Source organism: Balaenoptera borealis, assembly GCF_965194805.1.
Source record: "Balaenoptera borealis genome assembly, chromosome: 19".
NCBI lineage: Eukaryota > Metazoa > Chordata > Mammalia > Artiodactyla > Balaenopteridae > Balaenoptera > Balaenoptera borealis.
In genome coordinates this window covers 66,152,061-66,171,875 of record NC_138878.1, presented here as the reverse complement: position 1 = coordinate 66,171,875, position 19,815 = coordinate 66,152,061, and the positions used below count along the sequence as shown (strand labels likewise).

The window sequence follows — 19,815 nt, the reverse complement described above, 5'->3', positions numbered from 1 at the left end:
GTTCGGGGTGCTGTGCAGAGCCAGGTCCCAAGGACTGCTCTCCTGTGCCCGCAGCTTGGTGACGGACTTCCCCCAGGGTGTGCGGGAGTGCCGGGAGCCCGAGCTGGGCCTGGAGGAGCTTCTGCGGCACCGGTGCCAGCTGCTGCAGCAGCACGAGGAGTACCAGGTACTGCTGACGGGGGTGGGGGGTGGGGGCGGGGGCGCTGGCCCGGGGGACCCGCCCGTGTTTTGCGGGAGGGGCCAGCCTGGTGCCTGCCTTCTGCGTCTCTGTGGTCTCTTCGCCCACGCTTTTGTTTACATCCTCTTTGCAATTCATGTGTTTCTCTAGTCATCATTCAGCAAACATTTATTGCCCCCCCTCCCATGTGCCTCGTGCTGTGTTAGCACTGGGGGGATTGCAAGGAGAAGCAGAAGCTCGGGGTTTTGAGAGTTAAAGAGTTAACGAATTCATTTAATTTTTTTTTTTTTTTTTTTTTTTTTGGCCATGACTCACAGCTTGCGGGATCTTAGTTCCCCAAGCAGGGATGGAACCTGTAACCCCTGCAGTGGAAGCTTGGAGTCCTAACCGCTGGACCGCCAGGGAATTCCCCCAAACTCATCTAATTATTATCCAAATTATTTAATATTGTTGTTTATATCATATCATTCAAATATTTAAGTATTTGTTAGATTGATAAATAAGTAAATGATAAATAGCAACAAATTAAATATTTGATTAAATAGGTAACTAATATGTGATAAATAATTCATTAGCTATTTAATTAGATAAAGGGTAACAAGTGATAAATAACAATAAATAATTCACTAAATAGTTAAATAGATAAGTAACAAGTGATAACAAATAACTCATTAGATACTAATTATATAGATATTGAGTAACAAGTGATAAATAACAACTCAGATATTTAAATAGATAAGTAACAAATAAGTGATAAAGAGCAACTAATTACATATTCAGTAGTTATTTAATTATTTAAAGGATTAAGTGATTTAGTTAACTTTACTTAAGTAATTTATCCAGCCATTATAGTACCGCCCAGACGCTGGTGCTTCAGCAGAGCTGGACACAGCAAACGTGCCAGCTTCTTGGGACTTCCATTCTGCTGAGATCATTCCTCTGTGGACACCATCAGGTGTTTACAGAAGGGTGCTGGGCACTGGGTGTGAGGAGCGGGGGTGACTGGGAGAGGCACAGTGCCCGCCCCCAGGTGCTCGCCCCCTGACCTTGTCACGGGAACCCGTGGAGATTTGTGCCCGTGGGGGGCAGGGGAAGGCCTGGCCCTCGTCCGGCCTGTGGTTTTAGCCGTCCTTGCTTGATGCATCCATGTGTTTGTTCCCTGAGCCTCTGGTGTGCCAGATCCTGGTACCAGACCATGAGACCAACCTGGTGAGGGAAGCCTCGTGTGAATCGGCCAACATGCCATTTTTTTTGTTTTCAAAACAAATTTTAACAGCTTTATTGAGGTATAATTTACCTATATTGAAAGTGTGCAATGTGAGAAGTTTTACATATGTATACAGCTGTGGAAACCTTCATTTTTCCATCAGGGGCAGGTCACCCATGTGCCAGGTCCCAACCTGAGCACTGGAGATTTGGTGAGGAGCAAAGGGATACAGCCTTGGTTCTCATGGGGCTCATAGGGTAACAGATAAAAATGTAGACAAACATACACACAAATATATATTTACAGATACATACATATCTATCTATCTATACACACACGTGTAATATGTATCTGTATATAATTTAACATATACTGTTGTGTATAATATGACATGAGAAAGTTAGAACTACAGTGAGGAAAAATTAAACCCGTGAGGGGTTAGAGAATGGTGGGATGTGATATTTTAGGTAAGGTGGTGCATTTGTTTCCTAGAGCTGCTGTAACAGAGTACCACACACTGGGTGGCTTAACACAGAAATGTATTCTCTCACAGTTCTGGGGAACAGAAGTCTGAAGTCAAGGTGTCAGCAAGACCATGCTCCCTCTGAAGGTTCTAGGGAAGAATCTTTCCTTGTCTCTTCCAGCTTCGAGTAGTTGCTGGCAGTCCTTGACGTTCCTTGGCTTATGGATACATCTGTCACTCCGATTTCTGCCTCTGTTTTCACATGGCCTTCTTTCTCCCCTATGTGTCTGTCTTAGAACTCTTTCCAGATATGTAAATAGAGGTGTGCTTTAATTTCAGTGTAATTCAATATTATAATTGCATAGTATTCTCTAAAGTGACTACATCATGATTTAGCCAGTCCTCTTTTGTAGGTATTTTTGTGGGCCCTGTGTAGAGTTAAATTAATTGGTGCTTTTTGAATAGGCCCCATAGTCATGTGGTTCAGAATTCAAGATGCACGAGAGGATAAACAGTGAAAAGTCTCCCTCCTACCCCATTCCTATCTACCCAGTTCTTCCTGTGGCCTTCCTAAGATCGTCTGTGCACATACAAGGAAATGTACATATCAATTCTCTTCCTCTTCCTCTCTTCATTTTGTGTAAATTCAGCCTCTTCTGACCACTATTCTGCTCTTGCCGTATTCCCTTTCATAACATCTCCACGAGTGTGTTTCCTGTTGGTGCCTATGGCTCTATCCTCTTGGAGTGTGTTTCCACTCTTTCACTACTATCAACTCTGCTAAAAGAATAACCTTTTACACATGTAACTTTAGGAGTATGTCTATAGAACAATTTCTAGAAAGGGGAAGGCTGGGTTAAGGTAGGTTAAAGATGAAGTTACAGGGTTTAAGCGCCATGTCCTTAGCTGTTGCCAAGTTGTTCTCCATAGAAGTTGAACCAGTCGACACTGCAGCCATGAGGGTGCTCAACTTTCCCACATGCTGGCCGGGATAGGGTGCCTCAAGACATTTGACCTTTCTTCAAGCTTTTTCCTCAAGCCATTTGACCTTTCTTCAAGCTTATTGGTGAAAAGCAGTATTCCAGTCCAATTTATGTTTGCATTTTTCCCGTGAGCGAAGTTGGGCATCTTTTTCCTTTTTCTGTGAACTACTCATTCATATCCTTCGCCCATTTATCTAATGAGTGGTGGTTTTGCAACTGATTCAGTAAAGCTCTATTTTTTAAAAAAATTTATTTATTTATTTATTTATTTTTGGCTGCGTTGGGTCTTCGTTGCTGCCTGCGGGCTTTTTCTCTAGTTGGAGCGAGCGGGGGCTACTCTCTGTTGCGGTGCGCGGGCTCCTCATTGCGGTGGTTTCTCTTGTTGCAGAGCACCGGCTCTAGGCGCGCGGGCTTCAGTAGTTGTGGCTCACGGGCTCTAGAGCGCAGTCTCAGTAGTTGTGGCACATGGGCTTAGTTGCTCCGCGGCATGTGGGATGTTCCCGGACCAGGGCTCGAACCCGTGTCCCCTGCATTGGCAGGCGGATTCTTTTTTAATTTTTATTTTTATTTATTTATTTATTTATCTATGGCTGTGTTGGGTCTTCATTTCTGTGCGAGGGCTTTCTCTAGTTGCGGCAAGTGGGGGCCACTCTTCATCGCGGTGCGTGGGCCTCTCATTATCGCGGCCTGTCTTGTTGCGGAGCACAGGCTCCAGACGCGCAGGTTCAGCAATTGTGGCTCACGGGCCCAGCCGCTCCGCGGCATGCGGGATCCTCCCAGACCAGGGCCCGAACCCGTGTCCCCTGCACTGGCAGGCAGACTCCCAACCACCGCACCACCATGGAAGCCCGGCAGGCGGATTCTTAACCACTGCGTCACCAGGGAAGCCCCCATTAAAGCTCTTGAAGTATAAAGCATGTTAGCCGTTTGTGATGAGTTGCAAATATTTTTCACCCCAAATTGTTGTTTTTCTTTCACTTTTGTTTCTGCATCTTTTTGCTATGCAGATACCTTTTATGTTTATGTGGTCCAATCTATCAGTGCTTCTTTCTTGGTCTCTGGAGTTTGTATCCATGGAAGGGGTTTTAAGTAGGGATTAATCGAGGTTGGTCATTTCTGGGAGTTAGGAAAAGCTGGAGGGGGCTGATGTGAGGACAGACCAGTGGGGTGAGACAGGAAGCTTCTGGGGTGGTGGGTGGGAGGGAAGAGGAGCCGTTTCTGCGGGCAAAGCTGGTGAAGGCAGGGGGTGGCCTCTGCACTCAGGGCTCCCAATCTCACACCCCAATCCAGGAGGAGCTGGAGTTCTGCGAAAAGTTGCTACAGACCTGTTTCTCCACCCCGACGGACGACATCATGGATCGGTGAAACCCGGTGGCTTCTCTTCCTCTCTTTGTGGGAACCCCAGGCCTCCTGACTCCCCCTCACCCACGAGGCCCTCTCCCAAAGGAGAGCAGGGCCTTGTTGGTGCCGGGGCGTGTCAGCCCGTCTCTTCTCAGCCCTCAGGAGGGGCGCTGAAAAAGGCACTGGCTCCTTGGACCCCACCTCTCGCGCACTCTCACTCCATTCCCCCTTCTCGTGTCCACACTGGTCTTCCAGTAAAGGTGTTTCTCCTCCACCACCTCCTTCACTGCCACCTTTGTCACCTCCCCTGGAGAGTGCCTTGGTTGGGGAGGAGGGGCACGATCTTAGGGGACGTGGGGAGCCATGGAGGGAACAGCAGCGGGCGGAACCTGGGAATAATAAAAGTGTTGCTATCTAAAGTCCAGAGCCATTGTCTTCTTTCATCCTCCTGGCCTCTCTGGAGAAGGAATGTGTGGGATACTCCTCCTCTTTGGCCCCCACCGTCTCTGTAACTACTCCTCTGTTTGAGGAATCTCTACGTTAGACACCCGCGCTGCTGAGCCTAAGGGGGAAGCCAAGTTTTTTCCCCGGCAGGACGTGCGTCGGGGGGTGGGGGTGGAGGGCGGGCATCACGTGGCTTCAGCTCCGCCAATCAGAGCTCACCGTGCGCCCGCTCTTGAGCCGCGGCCGGAGAAGGCGGGAGCACGTGCTGGAGGTCCCGCTGTACTGCCCGCGCCAGGGCTAGTGGTCACTCTGGGTGCCTGGGGCAGGCCGTGGTTGGGTGTGGGCTTTGTCCCAACAGGAAAGCGCTAAGCCTTTTCTCCAGCCTTCTCCGAGACTGGGGGGCGAGCGGGGACAGAGGGAAACTGCCTCGCCTCCTTTAATAAATTCCTTTTCAGTTTAGTCAAAGGAGCTTTCCTTTACAACCAAGAATCCTGACCGGTGGTATATTTGAGACGAGGAAGCTGAGCCCAGGGTGGTTGATCCGTGGCCAAGTTCATGGCCAAAATTTAGACCTGGGCCAATTCCAAAGCTGTGCCCCTCCTCCCTGTATCCTGGTTTCCTAGACCCATTTAATGCCAGACTAATTCCTCTCCTGTGGAATTTACTTGTACGGGAGGGAATGGTTATTTTTTCACTCCCCTTCCCAAGTTCAGGATAAATCGAAAGGTAGCTACAGGATCCGAGAATTGGAAATAACATATAACCTGTATCACTTTTAGAGCAGATTCGAGAAAGCGGCATTGGTCTTGTTGCCACTTCACCCAGCGTTGGATGTGGTTGTCTGTCTGGTCATAGGCAGTACTGGGCAAGTGCAGTCCTTCCCCTCGGGTGCAGGCAGCAGGTCAGAACACTGGGCAAGCTGGCTCCAAGAGGAGGGAAGCTGGAGTGCTGAGCCTGATGCCTCTCCAATCCGGTGAATCATCCCTCAGCCTCTGGAAGGGGTGGAGAGGCCAGGAAAGGTATAGCAATAGAAGTTTCTCCATGTGGAAATGTGAGCAATGGGGAATGAGTGTTCCCACCAAACACTTTAAGAAGCTCCTTCCAATTCTAATACAAAGAACAGCATTGTCGACCTGTGAGTTCTGACAAGGTGGAGACCCAACTTCAGTCCTAAGCCCCTGCAGCTTCCCAGGTTCTTGGAGATGGACTTTGTCAGCTTCTCAGGTTCCATTTGGTGATTGAATATGGCCAACCCCCTGCCCCTCAGTTCCTAAGCTTATGCGTTAAAACAGTGTGGCAACTATGCAATCGTATTGGGGAAAAAGCAAGGAAAATGCTGTGCAAACGACAAAAGAAGCTGATGTAGAAGATGATTCAAGGAACAGAAGGAAATGCCTCACAAATGCTTCAAGCTGTATAACAGTAGTAACCTGTGTACATTTTTAAACAAGACCTCAAAGATGAGAAGGTAAGCTCGGCAAACCTAAGGAAACAAATTGAGGACTGTGGTAATTAATAAATTAGATGGTTCAACAAATATCTGCTCCCTCTCATTGCACCTCCATGAGAGAAGTACATTTCCTCACCCGTGCTGGGTGGGGCGTAGGTGCCTGCCCCATGACTTTGGGCTTGACCATGTGACTTGCTTTGACCAATGGATGGTGGCACATGTGAGGCAACCTGAGACTTGAAATATGCTAACACAGCTTGGCTTGATCTGAGGCGCCTCTGTCTTTTCTTATGAGATGGTGCCCTGGGATGTCCATTGGTGCCCAGAGTATGAGAGACATGAGGAACAGAACCAGCCTCACCAACCTTCACACCTGCAGCTCTAAGCTGTGAGCATGATAGGTTGTGGTTGCCTGTCACTCAGCAGTAGCTAAGAACATCACACGCAACAAATACACTGGAAATAGCAAGGGACAGAAGAGACACGGCTGTAAAATGAAATTACTGACGTGGTAATCAGCAGATGCAGGTAGAAATGACAAAGATTAAAGCAATTACAGAGAAGCTAACAGATGTTAAGCACAAATGCATAATGACATCCTTGAAATAGAGAACAACTAGAATAGGATTCAGTAAAAATGTCCCTGAAATGTAAAAGGTAAATCTGCGAGTTAAAAAAATTAAAATATGCCGAGTCCTTACACGCACTTACAGCGCTGATTCTTACAGAAGGCCTGTAACATGGCAAGAGAGGGGTATGAAAATTGAGGAGACTGAGACTCAGAGCAAGATGGGACCTTAAAGAACATGGATACAAAGTCTAGGAGAACCCTTCCAGTCGATGTTGTTAGAGGATACCTTGTGCAGCGGCTGGCAACAGTAAAGACACGGCCGGGGCAAAGGCCTAGAAGTGGGACTGAAGTCAGCCCAAGGCACAGAGGAGGAAGGCTTCGAGAAAGATCGCAGCGGGACAAAAAACTCTTGGCCGGGGTTGGAGAGAAAACCCGAGATGGATTGCTCAGGAGCCGACCCTGGAGCCGAAGCAGGAATGTGATTGGAGGAGACAGAAGAGCAAGTGGATTTCCAAAGGGAGCGAGGGGATAGAGAAATTCAGGAGCAGGATTTCCTGTGGACCTTTGGAACGGAGTCGCAGAGAAACGATGCCCTAGTGTGCAATGGGGCCTGCGCACTGGGTTGCCTGGGTTTACTCAGGGAGAGACCGTTGGCACAAAGCGGCGCAAGCACTTCTGCGGCGGAGTTATTCTAGCTGGGCGTGGTCCGCAGCAGCTGGCCCAGCGCGCATGCGCACTGTAGGGCTCGGGAGCGTGGCCTCCGCACACCTGCGCACCGAGTCGGCGGCAGGAGGGCGGGGCTTCCTGCGTGCCTCCGTACTCGGGGGATTGTGGGATAGTGGCGGACGGAGCCGGGCATCTAAGGCCCTGAAGCCGACTGCAAAGCCCGGGAGTCTCGCCGGTGTGGGGAAGGGGGCGGTGGAGGAAGTGGGCCTCGGCTTCCGTCAGCCGTTGCTCAGCACTGCGGCCTCTTCTGACTGCGGAGTAGGACGCCTTCTGTGACCAGCCCTTGCTTTTCCGCGGGGCGCGCCGGGCCGGGGAAACCGGGGCGACTTCCCAGCTGAGGGCCTACGCGGGCCTCGCGACCCCGCCAACCTCCCTCAGACACCTCGCCCGCGGGCCCCGGACCCCCGCCCCGCCCGACCGGCGCTAGCCCCTGAAACTCTGGAACTCGGCGCGCGAGGGCCCCCTTCCTAGGCCCGAGACGCGTGCGCGAGCCCCGGCGCCAGGGCGAGACCCCGCCGCCGCCCCCCGCCCCCACATACCGGCTCCCTGAGGAGGGACCGGAGCCGCCGGCGGCGGGGCGAGGGGGGCGCCCCGATGAGCCCCGAGTGCGAGGAGCCGCCGCCCCCCCGCGCAGGTGAGCGGGCCGTACCGGGAGTCTCCCCGCAGTCCAAGCACCCGAGTCACCCTCCCCTCCCCCGAGTGCCCCGCCCAGGTATCCCTCGAGTTTCTTCACCCCTTTCCCTTCGGACCCTGTCCCTCGTCCGTGGGGGTTCCCCACCCCCGGTCTCTCCCTTTCAGCGTCCCAGGTCTCCTAGTCTCTCCCCCAAGCCGCCCTAGTCTCCTGTCTCTCTCCCCCAGGCCCCCAAGTCTCCTGTCTCTCCCCTTCAGCCCCCCAAGTCTTCTGTCTCTCTCCCCCAGCCCCCCAAGTCTCTTAGTCTCTCCCCTTCAGCCCCCCAAGTCTTCTATCTCTCTCTCCCCCCAGCCCCCCAAGTCTCTTAGTCTCTCCCCTTCAGCCCCCCTAGTCTCCTATCTCTCTCCCTCTCAGCCCCCCAAGTCTCCTAGTCTCTCTCCCTCTCAGCCCCCCAAGTCTCCTAGTGTCTCTTCCTCTCAGCCCCCCAGTCTCCTATCTCTCTCCCTCTCAGCCCCCCAAGTCTCCTTTCTCTCTCCCCCTCAGTCCCCCAAGTCTGTCTCTCTCCCTCTCAGCCCCCCAAGTCTCCTGTCTCTCTCCCCCTCAGCCCCCCAAGTCTCCTGTCTCTCTCCCCCTCAGCTCCCCAAGTCTCCTGTCTCTCTCCCTCTAAGCCCCCCAAGTCTCCTGTCTCTCTCCCCCTCAGCCCCCCAAGTCTCCTGTCTCTCTCCCCCTCAGTCCCCCAAGTCTCCTGTCTCTCTCCCCCTCAGCCCCCCAAGTCTCCTGTCTCTCTCCCCCTCAGTCCCCCAAGTCTCCTGTCTCTCTCCCTCTCAGCCCCCCAAGTCTCCTGTCTCTCTCCCCCTCAGCCCCCCAAGTCTCCTGTCTCTCTCCCTCTCAGCCCCCCAAGTCTCCTGTCTCTCTCCCTCTCAGCCCCCCAAGTCTCCTGTCTCTCTCCCTCTCAGCCCCCCAAGTCTCCTGTCTCTCTCCCTCTCAGCCCCCCAAGTCTCCTGTCTCTTTCCCTCTCAGCCCCCCAAGTCTCCTGTCTCTCTCCCTCTCAGCCCCCCAAGTCTTCTGTCTCTCTCAGCCCCCCTAGTCTCCTAGTGTCTTCCCTTCAACCCCTCTAGTCTCCTGTCTCTCTCCCCCTCAGCCCCCCAAGTCTCCTGTCTCTCTCCCTCTCAGCCCCCCAAGTCTCCTGTCTCTCTCCCTCTCAGCCCCCCAAGTCTCCTGTCTCCCTCCCCCTCAGCCCCCCAAGTCTCCTGTCTCTCTCCCCCTCAGTCCCCCAAGTCTCCTGTCTCTCTCCCCCTCAGCCCCCCAAGTCTCCTAGTGTCTCTCCCTCTCAGCCCCCCAAGTCTCCTGTCTCTCTCCCTCTCAGCCCCCCAAGTCTCCTGTCTCTCTCCCCATCAGCCCCCCAAGTCTCCTAGTCTCTCCCCCTCCAGACCACCCTTCCTTCCCCTCTCAGGCCCATCCCCTGCCTCAGTGTCTCTTTTTTCCACATTCCCCTCCCTCACCTCGTGTCCTGCCTCCCCCACCTCACCTGTGATTCCACGGGAGCCCCCTGTAGTTTTTCAGTGTCTTCCCCCTCTGACCCCCCTAAGCCCCTGGGCTTCCACCCCCACTCTCTTCCCCTCTGGCCCACGCCCCCTCGGACCCTTCCCCAGGACACCCCTTGCCCTCCCTCTCTCTGCCTCCCGATGCCTGCTTCGTAGACTCGGCTCTGCCTCCCACCCTGGGCTCGGGGAACTCGGGTAGTGGGGCTCTCCCTTCGCCCCGACCGTGGCTCCCCGCCCGGCTGTCTCGGGCTGCGAGGAGGCCAGGGAGCCAGATCCGTGGAGCGCCCGCCCCTCCACTCGGTCCCCTTCCTGTGAGGGGAGGCCGGCTGCGGGCACGGGGGGGTGGGGGGTGGGGCCGGCCCAGGCCCTGCCCGGGGGAAGCAGAGGCGGAGCCGGACGGTCGCAGTGGCTGGTGTAGTGACCGAGGTAACCCAGGGGGTTGTGGAGGCCGCGGAGCAGGGGGACTGGCGGGACCGGCTCAGCGGGTGGCGTGTTCTGTCTAGGAAGGATGAGTAGGAGTTGACAGGTGGAAAGTGGGAAGCAGGGCCTTGCGTGTGGAAGGAACAGCACGTGCACACGTGTGAAGGTGGGAACCCAGGAGTCCTGCGCGCCTGCGGTGCAGATGTGCTGGGAGCGCGGGCGGAACCCCGTGGTCGGGCTGCTTGTCCAGGCCCTGGAACGTGACCCGGTCAGGGTCTTTCTTGCTGGATGTTTTACATACCTGTACGTCAGTGCTGAGGACACGGTTGTTACCGGTGCCACCAGCCTGAAAGGCAGGCTGTTTCTGGAAAGGAAGATGTGTTGTCAGGTGTGGGACGGGCTTCAGAGTTGTAAAGAAGAAACTTCAGTGGGGTGTAGAGTGGCACTGACATCAGTGCTCTCCGCGTAGGGTGGTTCTGGGGGTTCAGCGTGCTCTTTGTAGAAGCCTGTAGCGGAAAGCAAGGCACAGGAAGTGCACCAGCGTTATTATTTAGTTGGGGGTTATCCATTGCAGTGGTTCTCGACTGGGGGGGTGGGGCGATGGTATCCCCCAGGGGACGTTTACTGCCGGTGGGAGACGTTTTTAGTTGTTACCGCTCGGGATGCTACTGGCATCTCGTGGGTGGAGGCCGGGGGTGCTCGAGCTCCTCCAGCGCAGAGGACAGCCCCCCACAGCACGGTGTTTTCCAGCCCAGCTGTCAATAGTGCTGCAGTGGACGAACTCTGCTTTCTTGCTTGGGTGTTGTATCGTTGTGGCTTGTTTGCTTTCTTGCTACTGTGAGCTCGGCTGTGTGTTCTGAGTTGTGTACTTTCATTTACTTTTGTGTTTTTGGTAGTTAGTTTTGTTGGGATACCTACTGTTTCTTTCCAGTAAAGGAGAATCTGCTGGTCTCCCCCCAACCCACCCACCCACCCACCCAATGTTTTTTCAGGATCCATGGCCAAGTGACCATAGCAGGTCACCTTTCCCCTCTGGACTCCAGTTTTCATCAGTTCAAGAAGTATCTCTAAAACCACAAGGCCCTATTGTATAACACAGGGAACTATATTCAGTATCCTGGGATAAACCATAATGGGAAAGAATATGAAGCAGAATGTGTATGTATGTATAACTGAGTCACTTTGCCGTACGGCAGAAATTAATACAACATTGTAAATCAACTAGACTTAAATAAAATAAATTAAAGAAGAGAAGAAGTAACTCTAGCTGTGGGCTTGGCCTTATGCTAGGTCCCGGGAAACTGGCATCTTGCTGCGGGAGGCAGGCGACCGAACAGGCAAGTCCTGTCGCAGAGCGCTCAGATGCCATTGTAGTGTGACCGCGGGAGCTGTGCAAGTGTGGAGAAGGCCTCTAACGCAGTCAGGGGAGGCTTCCTGGAGGAAGTGGTGTCTGTGCCGAAGCCTGAAGGACCCGCGAGGAGCTGGCTAGTCAGGCCCAGAGAGCTGGAGGGAAGGCAGAGGGAGCAGCCGAGCAGTCAGGTGTGGCGGGAGTGTTGAGCGCCATGCGGGTTGCAGCAAGAGATGAGGTGAGAGAGGCCTGGACGCCTTGGTGGAAACGAGAAGCCTTCCCCGCACTGCCGGCCTCCTAAAGGGAGCTTGGGCAGGCTCAGTACCTGGGGGGTGGGGACACACCTTCCTTTCCAGGCTGAACCATGGTTTCCCCCTGAACACTGGTTTTGTGGATCTTCCCATGGGAAGTGCCGTCTTACAGTGACCGTGAGGTGTCTCTCAGGGAAGAGACTGAGGTCCCTGGTCTAAGGCCCCAGAGACTGGAGTTTGGAGAGGCGGATTGGAACTCAGGCCTTTCTGACTTTGGATCACCCTATAACACTCACTCCTGCCCTCTGTTTTCCAAGAGCTATTTCAAAATCTATTCGTTGCTCTTTTCCGCTTTGAACCCATGACCGATCCAGGAGATGGTACTGAATGGGAGCTTTCGGGCCCCTCCTCAGTCCTTGGCTGGGTATCCCATTCTCTTCTGTTTCCTAATTGTTCCATCCTCTAGGGTTGGACCAGAGCCGCCACCTCCCCTGGGCAGGTGTGGTCTAGGGCCAGAGGGGGAGGTGGTGCCCCTAACTGCTGCCTCCCCACCCCCCCAGCCCCCCATGGGAAGGATGAGCCACAGGAAAGCCCCAGCCCATCATCCCGTGTGGCCTTGGCCAGGTCCCTCTCCTCTGGCCTCTGTGGCCCCTACTTCCAAATGGATGTCCCGCTGCTTACCTTGCTGGGTCTGTGCTGGGTCCTGCTGTTATCCATTGTCCCCTTCTGGGAATTGGAAGTCCCCCACCCCCATTTCATTTCAGATTTGGCTGAGAGCTGACGGACGGGGGGCAGTTAGAGGGTGGTGGTCTCGCTGTCCTCTGAGCTGCTGGGCCCTGCCAGGGGCTGGGGGCTGGCCAAGCCAGCAGCAGGTTCTCCCCTCCTGCGGCTCGCCTGGCCGCTGTCTCTTTAGGGGCCTGTTGGCCTGTGGTGGCTGAGGGCAGCAGCGGCAGCAGGCCTGAGATGGCCTCTCCCAATGTTGGGGTCTCTGCTGAGCCTCGGGGCATCTCAGGTGGCCGCCCCAGGGCCCTCCCAGAGGCCTCTTCACACTTGACCTCCACTTCCGGGTGCTTCAGGGCCAGGGCAGGCGAGAAAGGGGTGGCAGATAAAGGATCAGCCCACGGGCTCCCTGGCAGGCGGGGCCATGTCGGACGGTGGCAGCAGCGGCAGTGGGGACGCTCTCTGGGAGCTGCAGTCGGGCCCTATCTGAGCCCAGGCAGGGCCAGGGGCTGGCAGGCTCCCGAGAGGGGCAGCTGGTGTCGGAGGCCTGAGAACAACGCAGCAAAGCAGGAAACCTGGGGCGATGGTGCAGAGCTGGCAGAGAGAGAGGTAGTTTTCGTTTTTAATGGCTTCCTTTCTCATTTACAGTTTCCCCTTCTTCTGTTTGCAGCCAGAGTCATGGTTTTCAAACGGTCGCTAAAAACCAGTAGGTAGTCACTTCCGTTTTCTTGAAGTTCGCTAAAAGTTGCAAAGAGTGGGGGTGGCGGGGTGTATGGCGCCCACCAGAGCACTTGAGTGACCTCGGTCACTCAGGCAAATGGGGCATTTCCTCAGGTCTTCTGTTTTTAGCGCCGTCACCCTGGGTAGTGGCTGTTCCTTCCCTCCTGCTCAGAAGTGTCCAGGCTCTGGCCTGGCCTCAGGGACAGATAGGAAAGGCCAACACCTGCTGAGCACCTGCTCTGTCAGGACCACTGGCCTGACCCAGCTGTTCTCATGAAATGGCCCTTCCCGATGGCTGTGCCCCCATTTCACAGATGAGGAAACAAGGCATTTGGATGCCAAGTGCCTGGCCCATGTTCACCCCCTTAGAGAGAAAGAACGAAACCCACCTCTCCTGTCCAGTTCCCAGAGCTTCCTCCAGGAAGTTCCATTAAGTGGAAGGTGGGATTGACTGTCAGGACTTGAGGCTAGAGTGAATTGAGAGTTTGTGGCGGGGGAAAGTGTTTTTCTCTTTTTTCTGTTTTCTTTTTTCCACTTCTCCTGTGTCTGCATCTCCGTTCTGCGTAGAGCTTGAGACCTGATGTTTGTAGGATACCAACTACCACCCGACTGCCTCTGATCTTTGCAGCCTCCTCTGATTTTCGGAGGAGGGACCTGAGGTTCTGAGAGTTAAGGGGCCCCCTGGTTTCTGAGGCTGCTGGAGTCCACACCCCTCAGCCCTCCGCACCGCACCCGCCCTCCGTTCTCCGTTCTCTGGCAAGCCAGCTTTGGGAGGGAAGTCCTACCTGCTGTCCGAAGCAGGTGGGAGGGGTGGGGTGGGAGGAGCGTAGCCTGTGCCGCGTCTCCAGATGCTTTGGAAGTGTCTGGGCGTGCCTCAGCCTTGAGAATTTCCTCCTGTGCTCTAGAGAGGGCGCTGAGCTCTGGTTCTGCTGTGGCTCGACCCCTGCGGGTCCCCATCTCCTCAGCTATCAAATGGGAATAATAACCGTGCTGTACCTAGGCGTCCTGATGAGAGATACAGTGCTGTGCAGGTGCACAGGTTCTCGGAAGGGGTCGGCAGGGCCCTGTCCCCCAGCTCTGGGGGGCCTGCTTAGCTCAGGGGCAGCGTTGGCAGTGAGGGCGGGGAGGGGGGACCTGGGTGCGCTCCCGAGGCGGAGCCTTCACGCCTCAGCCTCGGCTCTGGCCTGGCGGCTTGTCAGCTCGGGGTGTCTTGGATGCAGAACAAGGCCAAGGCCTGGCCTGTCACAGCAGCCTCAGGCAGCTGTGGTTTTGTTTGTTTTTGATAACGGTTTTTTTGTTGAGATGTAATTCATACACCATATATGACTCATTCATTTAAAGTGCACAATTCAACAGTTTCTGGTCTATTCAGAGTTGTGCAACCATCAGTCACCACAATGGATTTGTTTTTCAAATTTTAATGACTATTATAGACTTTTTTATTCCTTCCCATTTTGACAGTATATCCTAATCCAGACATTTTGTGGCTTAACCATTTATTTATTTATTTATTTATTTATTTTTTGGCTGCCTTGGGTCTTCATTGCTGTGCGCGGGCTTTCTCTGGTTGTGGCGAGTGGGGGCTACTCTTCCTTGCGGTGCATGGGCTTCTCATTGCGGTGGCTTCTCTTGTTGCGGAGCACGGGCTCTAGGCGCGCGGGCTCTGTAGTTGCGGCACACAGGCCCTAGAGCGCGCGGGCTTCGGTAGTTGTGGCGCACGGGCTTAGTTGCTCTGCGGCATGTGGGATCTTCCTGGACCAGGGCTCGAACCCGTGTCCCCTGCATTGGCAGGTGGATTCTTAACCACTGCGCCACCAGGGAAGTCCTACAATGGATTTTTGAAATTGAGGTATCGTTGACAAAGTTGTATACAATTGATTTTAGAACTTTTTTTTTTTAGAACATCCTTTTCCCAAAAGGAAACCCCATAACCGCTAGCAGTTCTTCCCCCCCCCCTGCCCCCAACCCATGTCCACCAGCTCCTGAAAACCACTAATCCGCTTTCTGTCTCTATGGATTTGCCATTTCTGGATGTTTCATGTAAATGGAAATATACGATGTAGTCTTTGGTGATTGGCTTTGTTCATGCCACCTGGGTGGCCTTTTGACCTCTCTGGTCTCCTTATCGCCGCACAAGTCTGTGATGTAGAAAGAGGTGGTGTTCTCGCCGTGGTGAGCTCCTTGTCCCTTGGGCCCAGCAGTGGCTGCCCCTTGAAGTGATTCTGGTCCCAGGTCCACCCAGCTCAGGAAACCCATTCAGGCCCGGCTGTCTCTTGAAGTGAAGAGGACGGTGGAAGGGTCCCTCAGAGGTCTGGGAACTGGGCAGAAGTGGGGAATTGCCCTTGTGCAAAGGCAGGTCTCTGAGCACTTGCAGAGCCGGGGGCGCTGCCTTGATTTCCTTTTGGAGCAGTGGTCCTCACTCCGACACAGGGACCCACGTTCGGCACCGGGTTCAGCCCACTCTCCTTCCTCCCGTCCCCAGCCTGCCTGCCCTGGTGGTCACCCCCACCCCACCCCACCCGACCTGTGACTGTGGTTTATAGGGAGCCTCTGAGTGTGGCTGGGGGAGACAGGGTGGGAGCGGGTCCCTTTACTGATGCCCTGACAGGTATGTCAGCTTCCTGCCTCAGGAGCAGGGTCCGTGGGAAAACTTGGGGTGTCTTTCAGTCAATGTTTCTGAGCACATACTGCATGCCAGGTGCCGTGCTAGGTGCTGTCCAGGGTGCTCACAGCAGCCCAGCAAGGAAGGTTCTCTCTGCGTTGTCCACCATCCTATCAGGGCACATTCAGCGTAAGGGCTGTACAGGCTGTGAGGGACCTGGCCTAGCCTTCCTCCCTGAACTCTGAGATGTCCACTGAGTAAGTGCTAGACTTGCAGCTTAGCGTTTCGCTAAGCCCCACAGAGACCAGGAAAGAGCTGGTCTTCAGCTCCCTGAGGGTGTCAGCTGGTGAGAGCCAGGTTAGGGAAGGCCGTAGCCAGGGCAGAGCCAGTGTGGGCAACCACCTTGGGCCTGAGCTCACTCACTTGTTTTGTGAGTGTTCATTGGCAGTGGCTGGGCACCAGTGAATGGGATGAGGCCCTGCACCCCGAGAAATTACCTCCTGGGGTTTGGGTGCCATCTCCACAGTTCACTAGCCCCCAGACCTCGGTGCACCTCAGTTTCCTCACCTGTAAAATGGGGCCATCGGTTCCTTCGTTGGGGGCGGTTGTGAGGGTAGATCGAGATAATGGCTGTGTGGGCCTGGGAACGGTGTCAGGGGTGCAGCTAACGTGGTTTGTCCACTTCACGTGTCTGGTGTGTTGTCGGCAGAATGCCCCCATTCCCGCAGACCCAGAGGCCTAGGGCTGGAGGCAGTGACGTCACACAGGAGGCTCCTCGGGGCTGCAGGCTCTGGAGGAGATGCGCCCTGAAAGGGCAGTCGCGGGGCGACACGTGAGCAGCCAGGCCGGAGCTTGCTCGGGGCCGGGGTGGTACCAGGGGACGTGGCCTGGGCTCGGCGCACACATGGAGGTGGGTCGGCCGAGGGGGTGGCGGGTGTGAGAGAGCCTGGTGCACGTACTCAGGCAGGACTGGGACGGTGAGTGCTGACGGGCAGGAGGTCCTGGGTGCGCAGCGCCAGGAGACGGTCAGGGGCCCTCGGGGTCTTCGCGCGGAGACGGGGGAGCCACCTCAGGGTCTCCTCGGGGGAGCAAGCATGAGGTGCTCACGTTTGTGTTTCAGAAAAGCGTCCCAAGCGGGGTGGGGTGCAGGGCTAAGGGGGCGGTCCCGGCATGCTGTCGGACGGGACCCATGAGGCCTGCGGGACTGGGGGCTCTCAAGTGCCCCCTGCGTCCGCCCACTGTCTGGGGTCGGTGTCTGCTGCTGCCTCCCGAGGTCATGGCTCGTCCACTCCACCTTCAGCCGTAGGCGGCCAGGGCTTAGGAGCTGACATGAGTCCCGGCAGGGATTGCAGATTTAGAGCCACTTGTTCCCAGTCACTGAGAAGTCACCCTGAGGGCTGGGAGGAGATAAGCGAGGCTCCCGAGGAGGCTGGAAGGGAGAGCTGGGTGCTGGTGGCGGCTTGAAGGAACCGAGGGGCAGAAGGCCAGTCGCCTGCCCGCGGCCACACGTGCCACCCAGCTCTGCCCCACTTTCAGCCCCAGCTGCTTCCCGAGTCGAGCGTCTTTCTCCCCTGGGCTGGTGCCCCGTCTGGCAGGCACGCAGTCTGTGGTTGGGATGGTGTGGGCCAGAAGCGGCGAGGGAGGGCTTTGTAGGAGAGGGACCGGCGTGCGCGTCCGGGAGGTTGCGGGAGGGGCGTCCTGGCCTCTGGGTCTGTCTTCAGTGGTCTCCGCTTCAGGTGGTCTTCACGAGGTGGCTGGCGTGCGTGAGCTCTGGTCAGCGCCTGCACGGCGCTCGGGGGGCCCAGCTTACCTGGGTGTGGTTGCCCACCGTGCAGTGGGGTGACCACAGCCCCTCCCAAGGGCCATAGGCACAGTGCCCGGTGCATAGGGAACCTGAGTGGGCAACAAGTGGCCTGGGAACTGGCGGCCAGCTCAGGGCGGGTCTCTACACGGTGGTCGACACTGGGAGCCTATAGAAATCTTCAGAGGAGCAGCCAAATCCCTGCTCGTCGAGGGCTTGGACCCACCTGGCACCTAGTCAGTCAGTGCTCCACCCGAGATGGCCCTAAGGCCAGTGCCGGGTCGGGTGGGCCACAGCCAGGTGTACAGGGTCTCCAGTGCTGGCCAGCGAGCTGCCATCCTCCAGTGGTGGGCACTGGCTTTCCGTCCTCCTTGCTAAGGTGGTTCCCTGTCCTGGTTCCTTTCGGCCCCGGGCAGCGGCTGTTCTGGGAGCTGCCACCCCCTCCCCTCAAACTTTTCCTCTTCCTGTCGTGGCACTGGGTACGGGGGCTTGGGGGGTGTGTGTGTGTAGTGTCCGGGCAGCGACCACAGCCTGGAGACGTGGCAGACCTCCCTCCCTCTGCCCCTACCCCACACCCTGCACACGGCACGGAGATTGCCGGGCTGGATGGCGACCGTGCTGGCTGTCATGGGGCATTTTAATTTGCTCGTCAATGCAGATTGAAGCAAGTCTGATGCCAGCGGTTCCAGGATGAGCACAGTTCCAGCCTAGATGTGGGGACAGTGGACACAGGCCCTGGGGTGACAGGATCACGGCAGCTCCGTGCACAGCGTTGGGGCTGTTCTCCACGGGGCCTGTGTGTGGTCGCACCCGGGGGTCTTACCCAGGCCTGGGGGCTCGGCAGTGGACAGGACAGTCGCCCATAGGGTGGTCCTCGCAGGCTGGGAGGTGGAGGGAAGCGGGCGGGGTCGGAGCCCACGTGTGACAGCCCCTGCCCGCAGGGCGCCATGTTTTGGAAGTTTGACCTGCACACGAGCTCGCACCTCGACACGCTGCTGGAGCGGGAGGACCTGAGCCTGCCCGAGCTGTTGGACGAGGAGGACGTGCTGCAGGAGTGCAAGGTCGTCAACCGAAAGCTGCTGGACTTTCTGCTGCAGCCGCCACACCTGCAGGCCATGGTGGCCTGGGTCACCCAGGAGCCGCCGGCCAGCGGCGAGGAGCGGCTGCGCTACAAGTGAGCCCCGCCCTGTCGGTCCCCCACGGTGGGACACCCCGACTTGCTGTGGACATTGTTGACTCCCGTTTTTGTTACGGGACTTCCCAGACATCTCCCAGGCGGAGGGATGGGCAGAACGAACCCGAGGACCCTTCCCCAGCCGTTAGGGGCGCCGCGTGTGGGCAGTCTGTTTCATTGGCCCACACCCCACCCCCACTTTATTTCCGTGGTATATTCAGTTGGATTTTTGTTCCCTTTTTGGAGTATGGGCAGCGTGAGGCCTGCCCCCTCACCCCCCACGTCCCCAGTGCCCAGCGCGACTCCAGGCGCTAAGGGTGTGCCTGTGCCCCCTCCCCCATGCTCTTCTGCCCTTCCCTCCCACCGTAGGGCCCTCGGGTGTGCCAGGGAGGGTGGACGAACAGGGCAGGGCCCTGTTGAGGGTCAATGGGAATCGTCTCCATGACGGGGGGCTTCTGTCTGCCCTGGTCTCTGCTGCCCTTTTTTTTTTTTTTAATTTATTTATTTATTTTTGGCTGCGTTGGGTCTTCGTTGCTGTGCGCGGGCTTTCTCTAGTTGCGGCGAGCTGGTGCTACTCTTCGTTGCGATGTCCGGGCTTTTCATTGCAGTGGCTTCTCTTGTTGCCACTGTAACTAAGCGTGGGCTTAGTTACTCCGCGGCATGTGGGATCTTCCCGGACCAGGGCTCGAACCCGTGTCCCCTGCATTGGCAGGTGGATTCCTAACCACTGCGCCACCAGGGAAGCCCCTCTGCTGCCCTCCTTGAGCCCTGTGCCGTCTGTCCTGGACAATCCTCCTGGTTCCCTGGTGTCGCCCTCTCCCCAGCCCCTCCCACTGTAGACACGCAGGTGGTCCTTACGAGCTCTGCATCTTCTGTCCCCGCAGGCCTTGAGCCAGATGGGGAGTGGGTGACTGCTTCTCCTCACTTTGCCCTTTGTGAAGTGGGGGTCTGTGAGGTGCTGCCAGCTGCTTAGTGTGGGGTCTGGTGCACAGTGGGGACCTCGGGGGGGGCCAGCAGAGTGTCCCCTGTGTCCCCCAGTGTTCATCTGTCACTTACCTGCCCCCACCTGTGTCTTCTCCCTTCTTTGCTTTGTTCGCCCGGCCTCTGTACCCCCTTGAGCGTGTCCAGCGGCCCCGTGGACGGGGCTTTTGCTCACAGTAGCAGGGAGCCTCCATTCTGACACCTGTGCCGAGCTGCCCCTGGGCTCCCTGCCCTGCCCCAAGGAACCCGCTTCCCAGAGG

The 19,815-nt window shown here is 56.1% G+C and overlaps 2 protein-coding genes and 1 long non-coding RNA gene across 14 annotated transcripts in view; 2 read left to right on the top strand and 1 right to left on the bottom strand.

Moving 5' to 3' along the window:
* Positions 1 to 4,591, top strand: part of HSPBP1 (HSPA (Hsp70) binding protein 1) — a 14,345-nt gene extending 9,754 nt beyond the window's left edge. For 4 of the 7 annotated variants that reach the window (XM_082368256.1, XM_082368254.1, XM_082368253.1 and 1 more), the window contains exons 7-8: positions 55 to 166; positions 4,122 to 4,357. In XM_082368256.1, the coding sequence (XP_082224382.1) occupies positions 55 to 166; positions 4,122 to 4,196 (187 nt within the window). In that variant the 3' untranslated portion in view covers positions 4,197 to 4,357. Of the gene's footprint in view, positions 1 to 54; positions 167 to 4,121 lie in introns of all 7 variants that reach the window. The other 3 variants (XM_082368252.1, XM_082368251.1, XR_014237642.1) reach the window with 2 other exon arrangements.
* LOC309616971 lies at positions 183 to 12,509 on the bottom strand. The gene is made up of 3 exons (XR_014237690.1): positions 12,239 to 12,509; positions 10,260 to 10,464; positions 183 to 1,384 (listed from the first exon to the last, which is right to left on the bottom strand). It is a non-coding gene; the product is annotated as an uncharacterized lncRNA (long non-coding RNA).
* PPP6R1 (protein phosphatase 6 regulatory subunit 1) overlaps positions 7,489 to 19,815 on the top strand; it is a gene marked incomplete at its 3' end in the record, with an annotated part of 25,171 nt that continues 12,844 nt past the window's right edge. For 5 of the 6 annotated variants that reach the window (XM_082367898.1, XM_082367896.1, XM_082367897.1 and 2 more), the window contains exon 1: positions 18,342 to 18,574. In XM_082367898.1, coding sequence (XP_082224024.1) covers positions 18,348 to 18,574 — 227 coding nt within the window. In that variant the 5' untranslated portion in view covers positions 18,342 to 18,347. Of the gene's footprint in view, positions 7,998 to 18,341; positions 18,575 to 19,815 lie in introns of those variants that run through there. The other variant, XM_082367901.1, reaches the window with a different exon arrangement.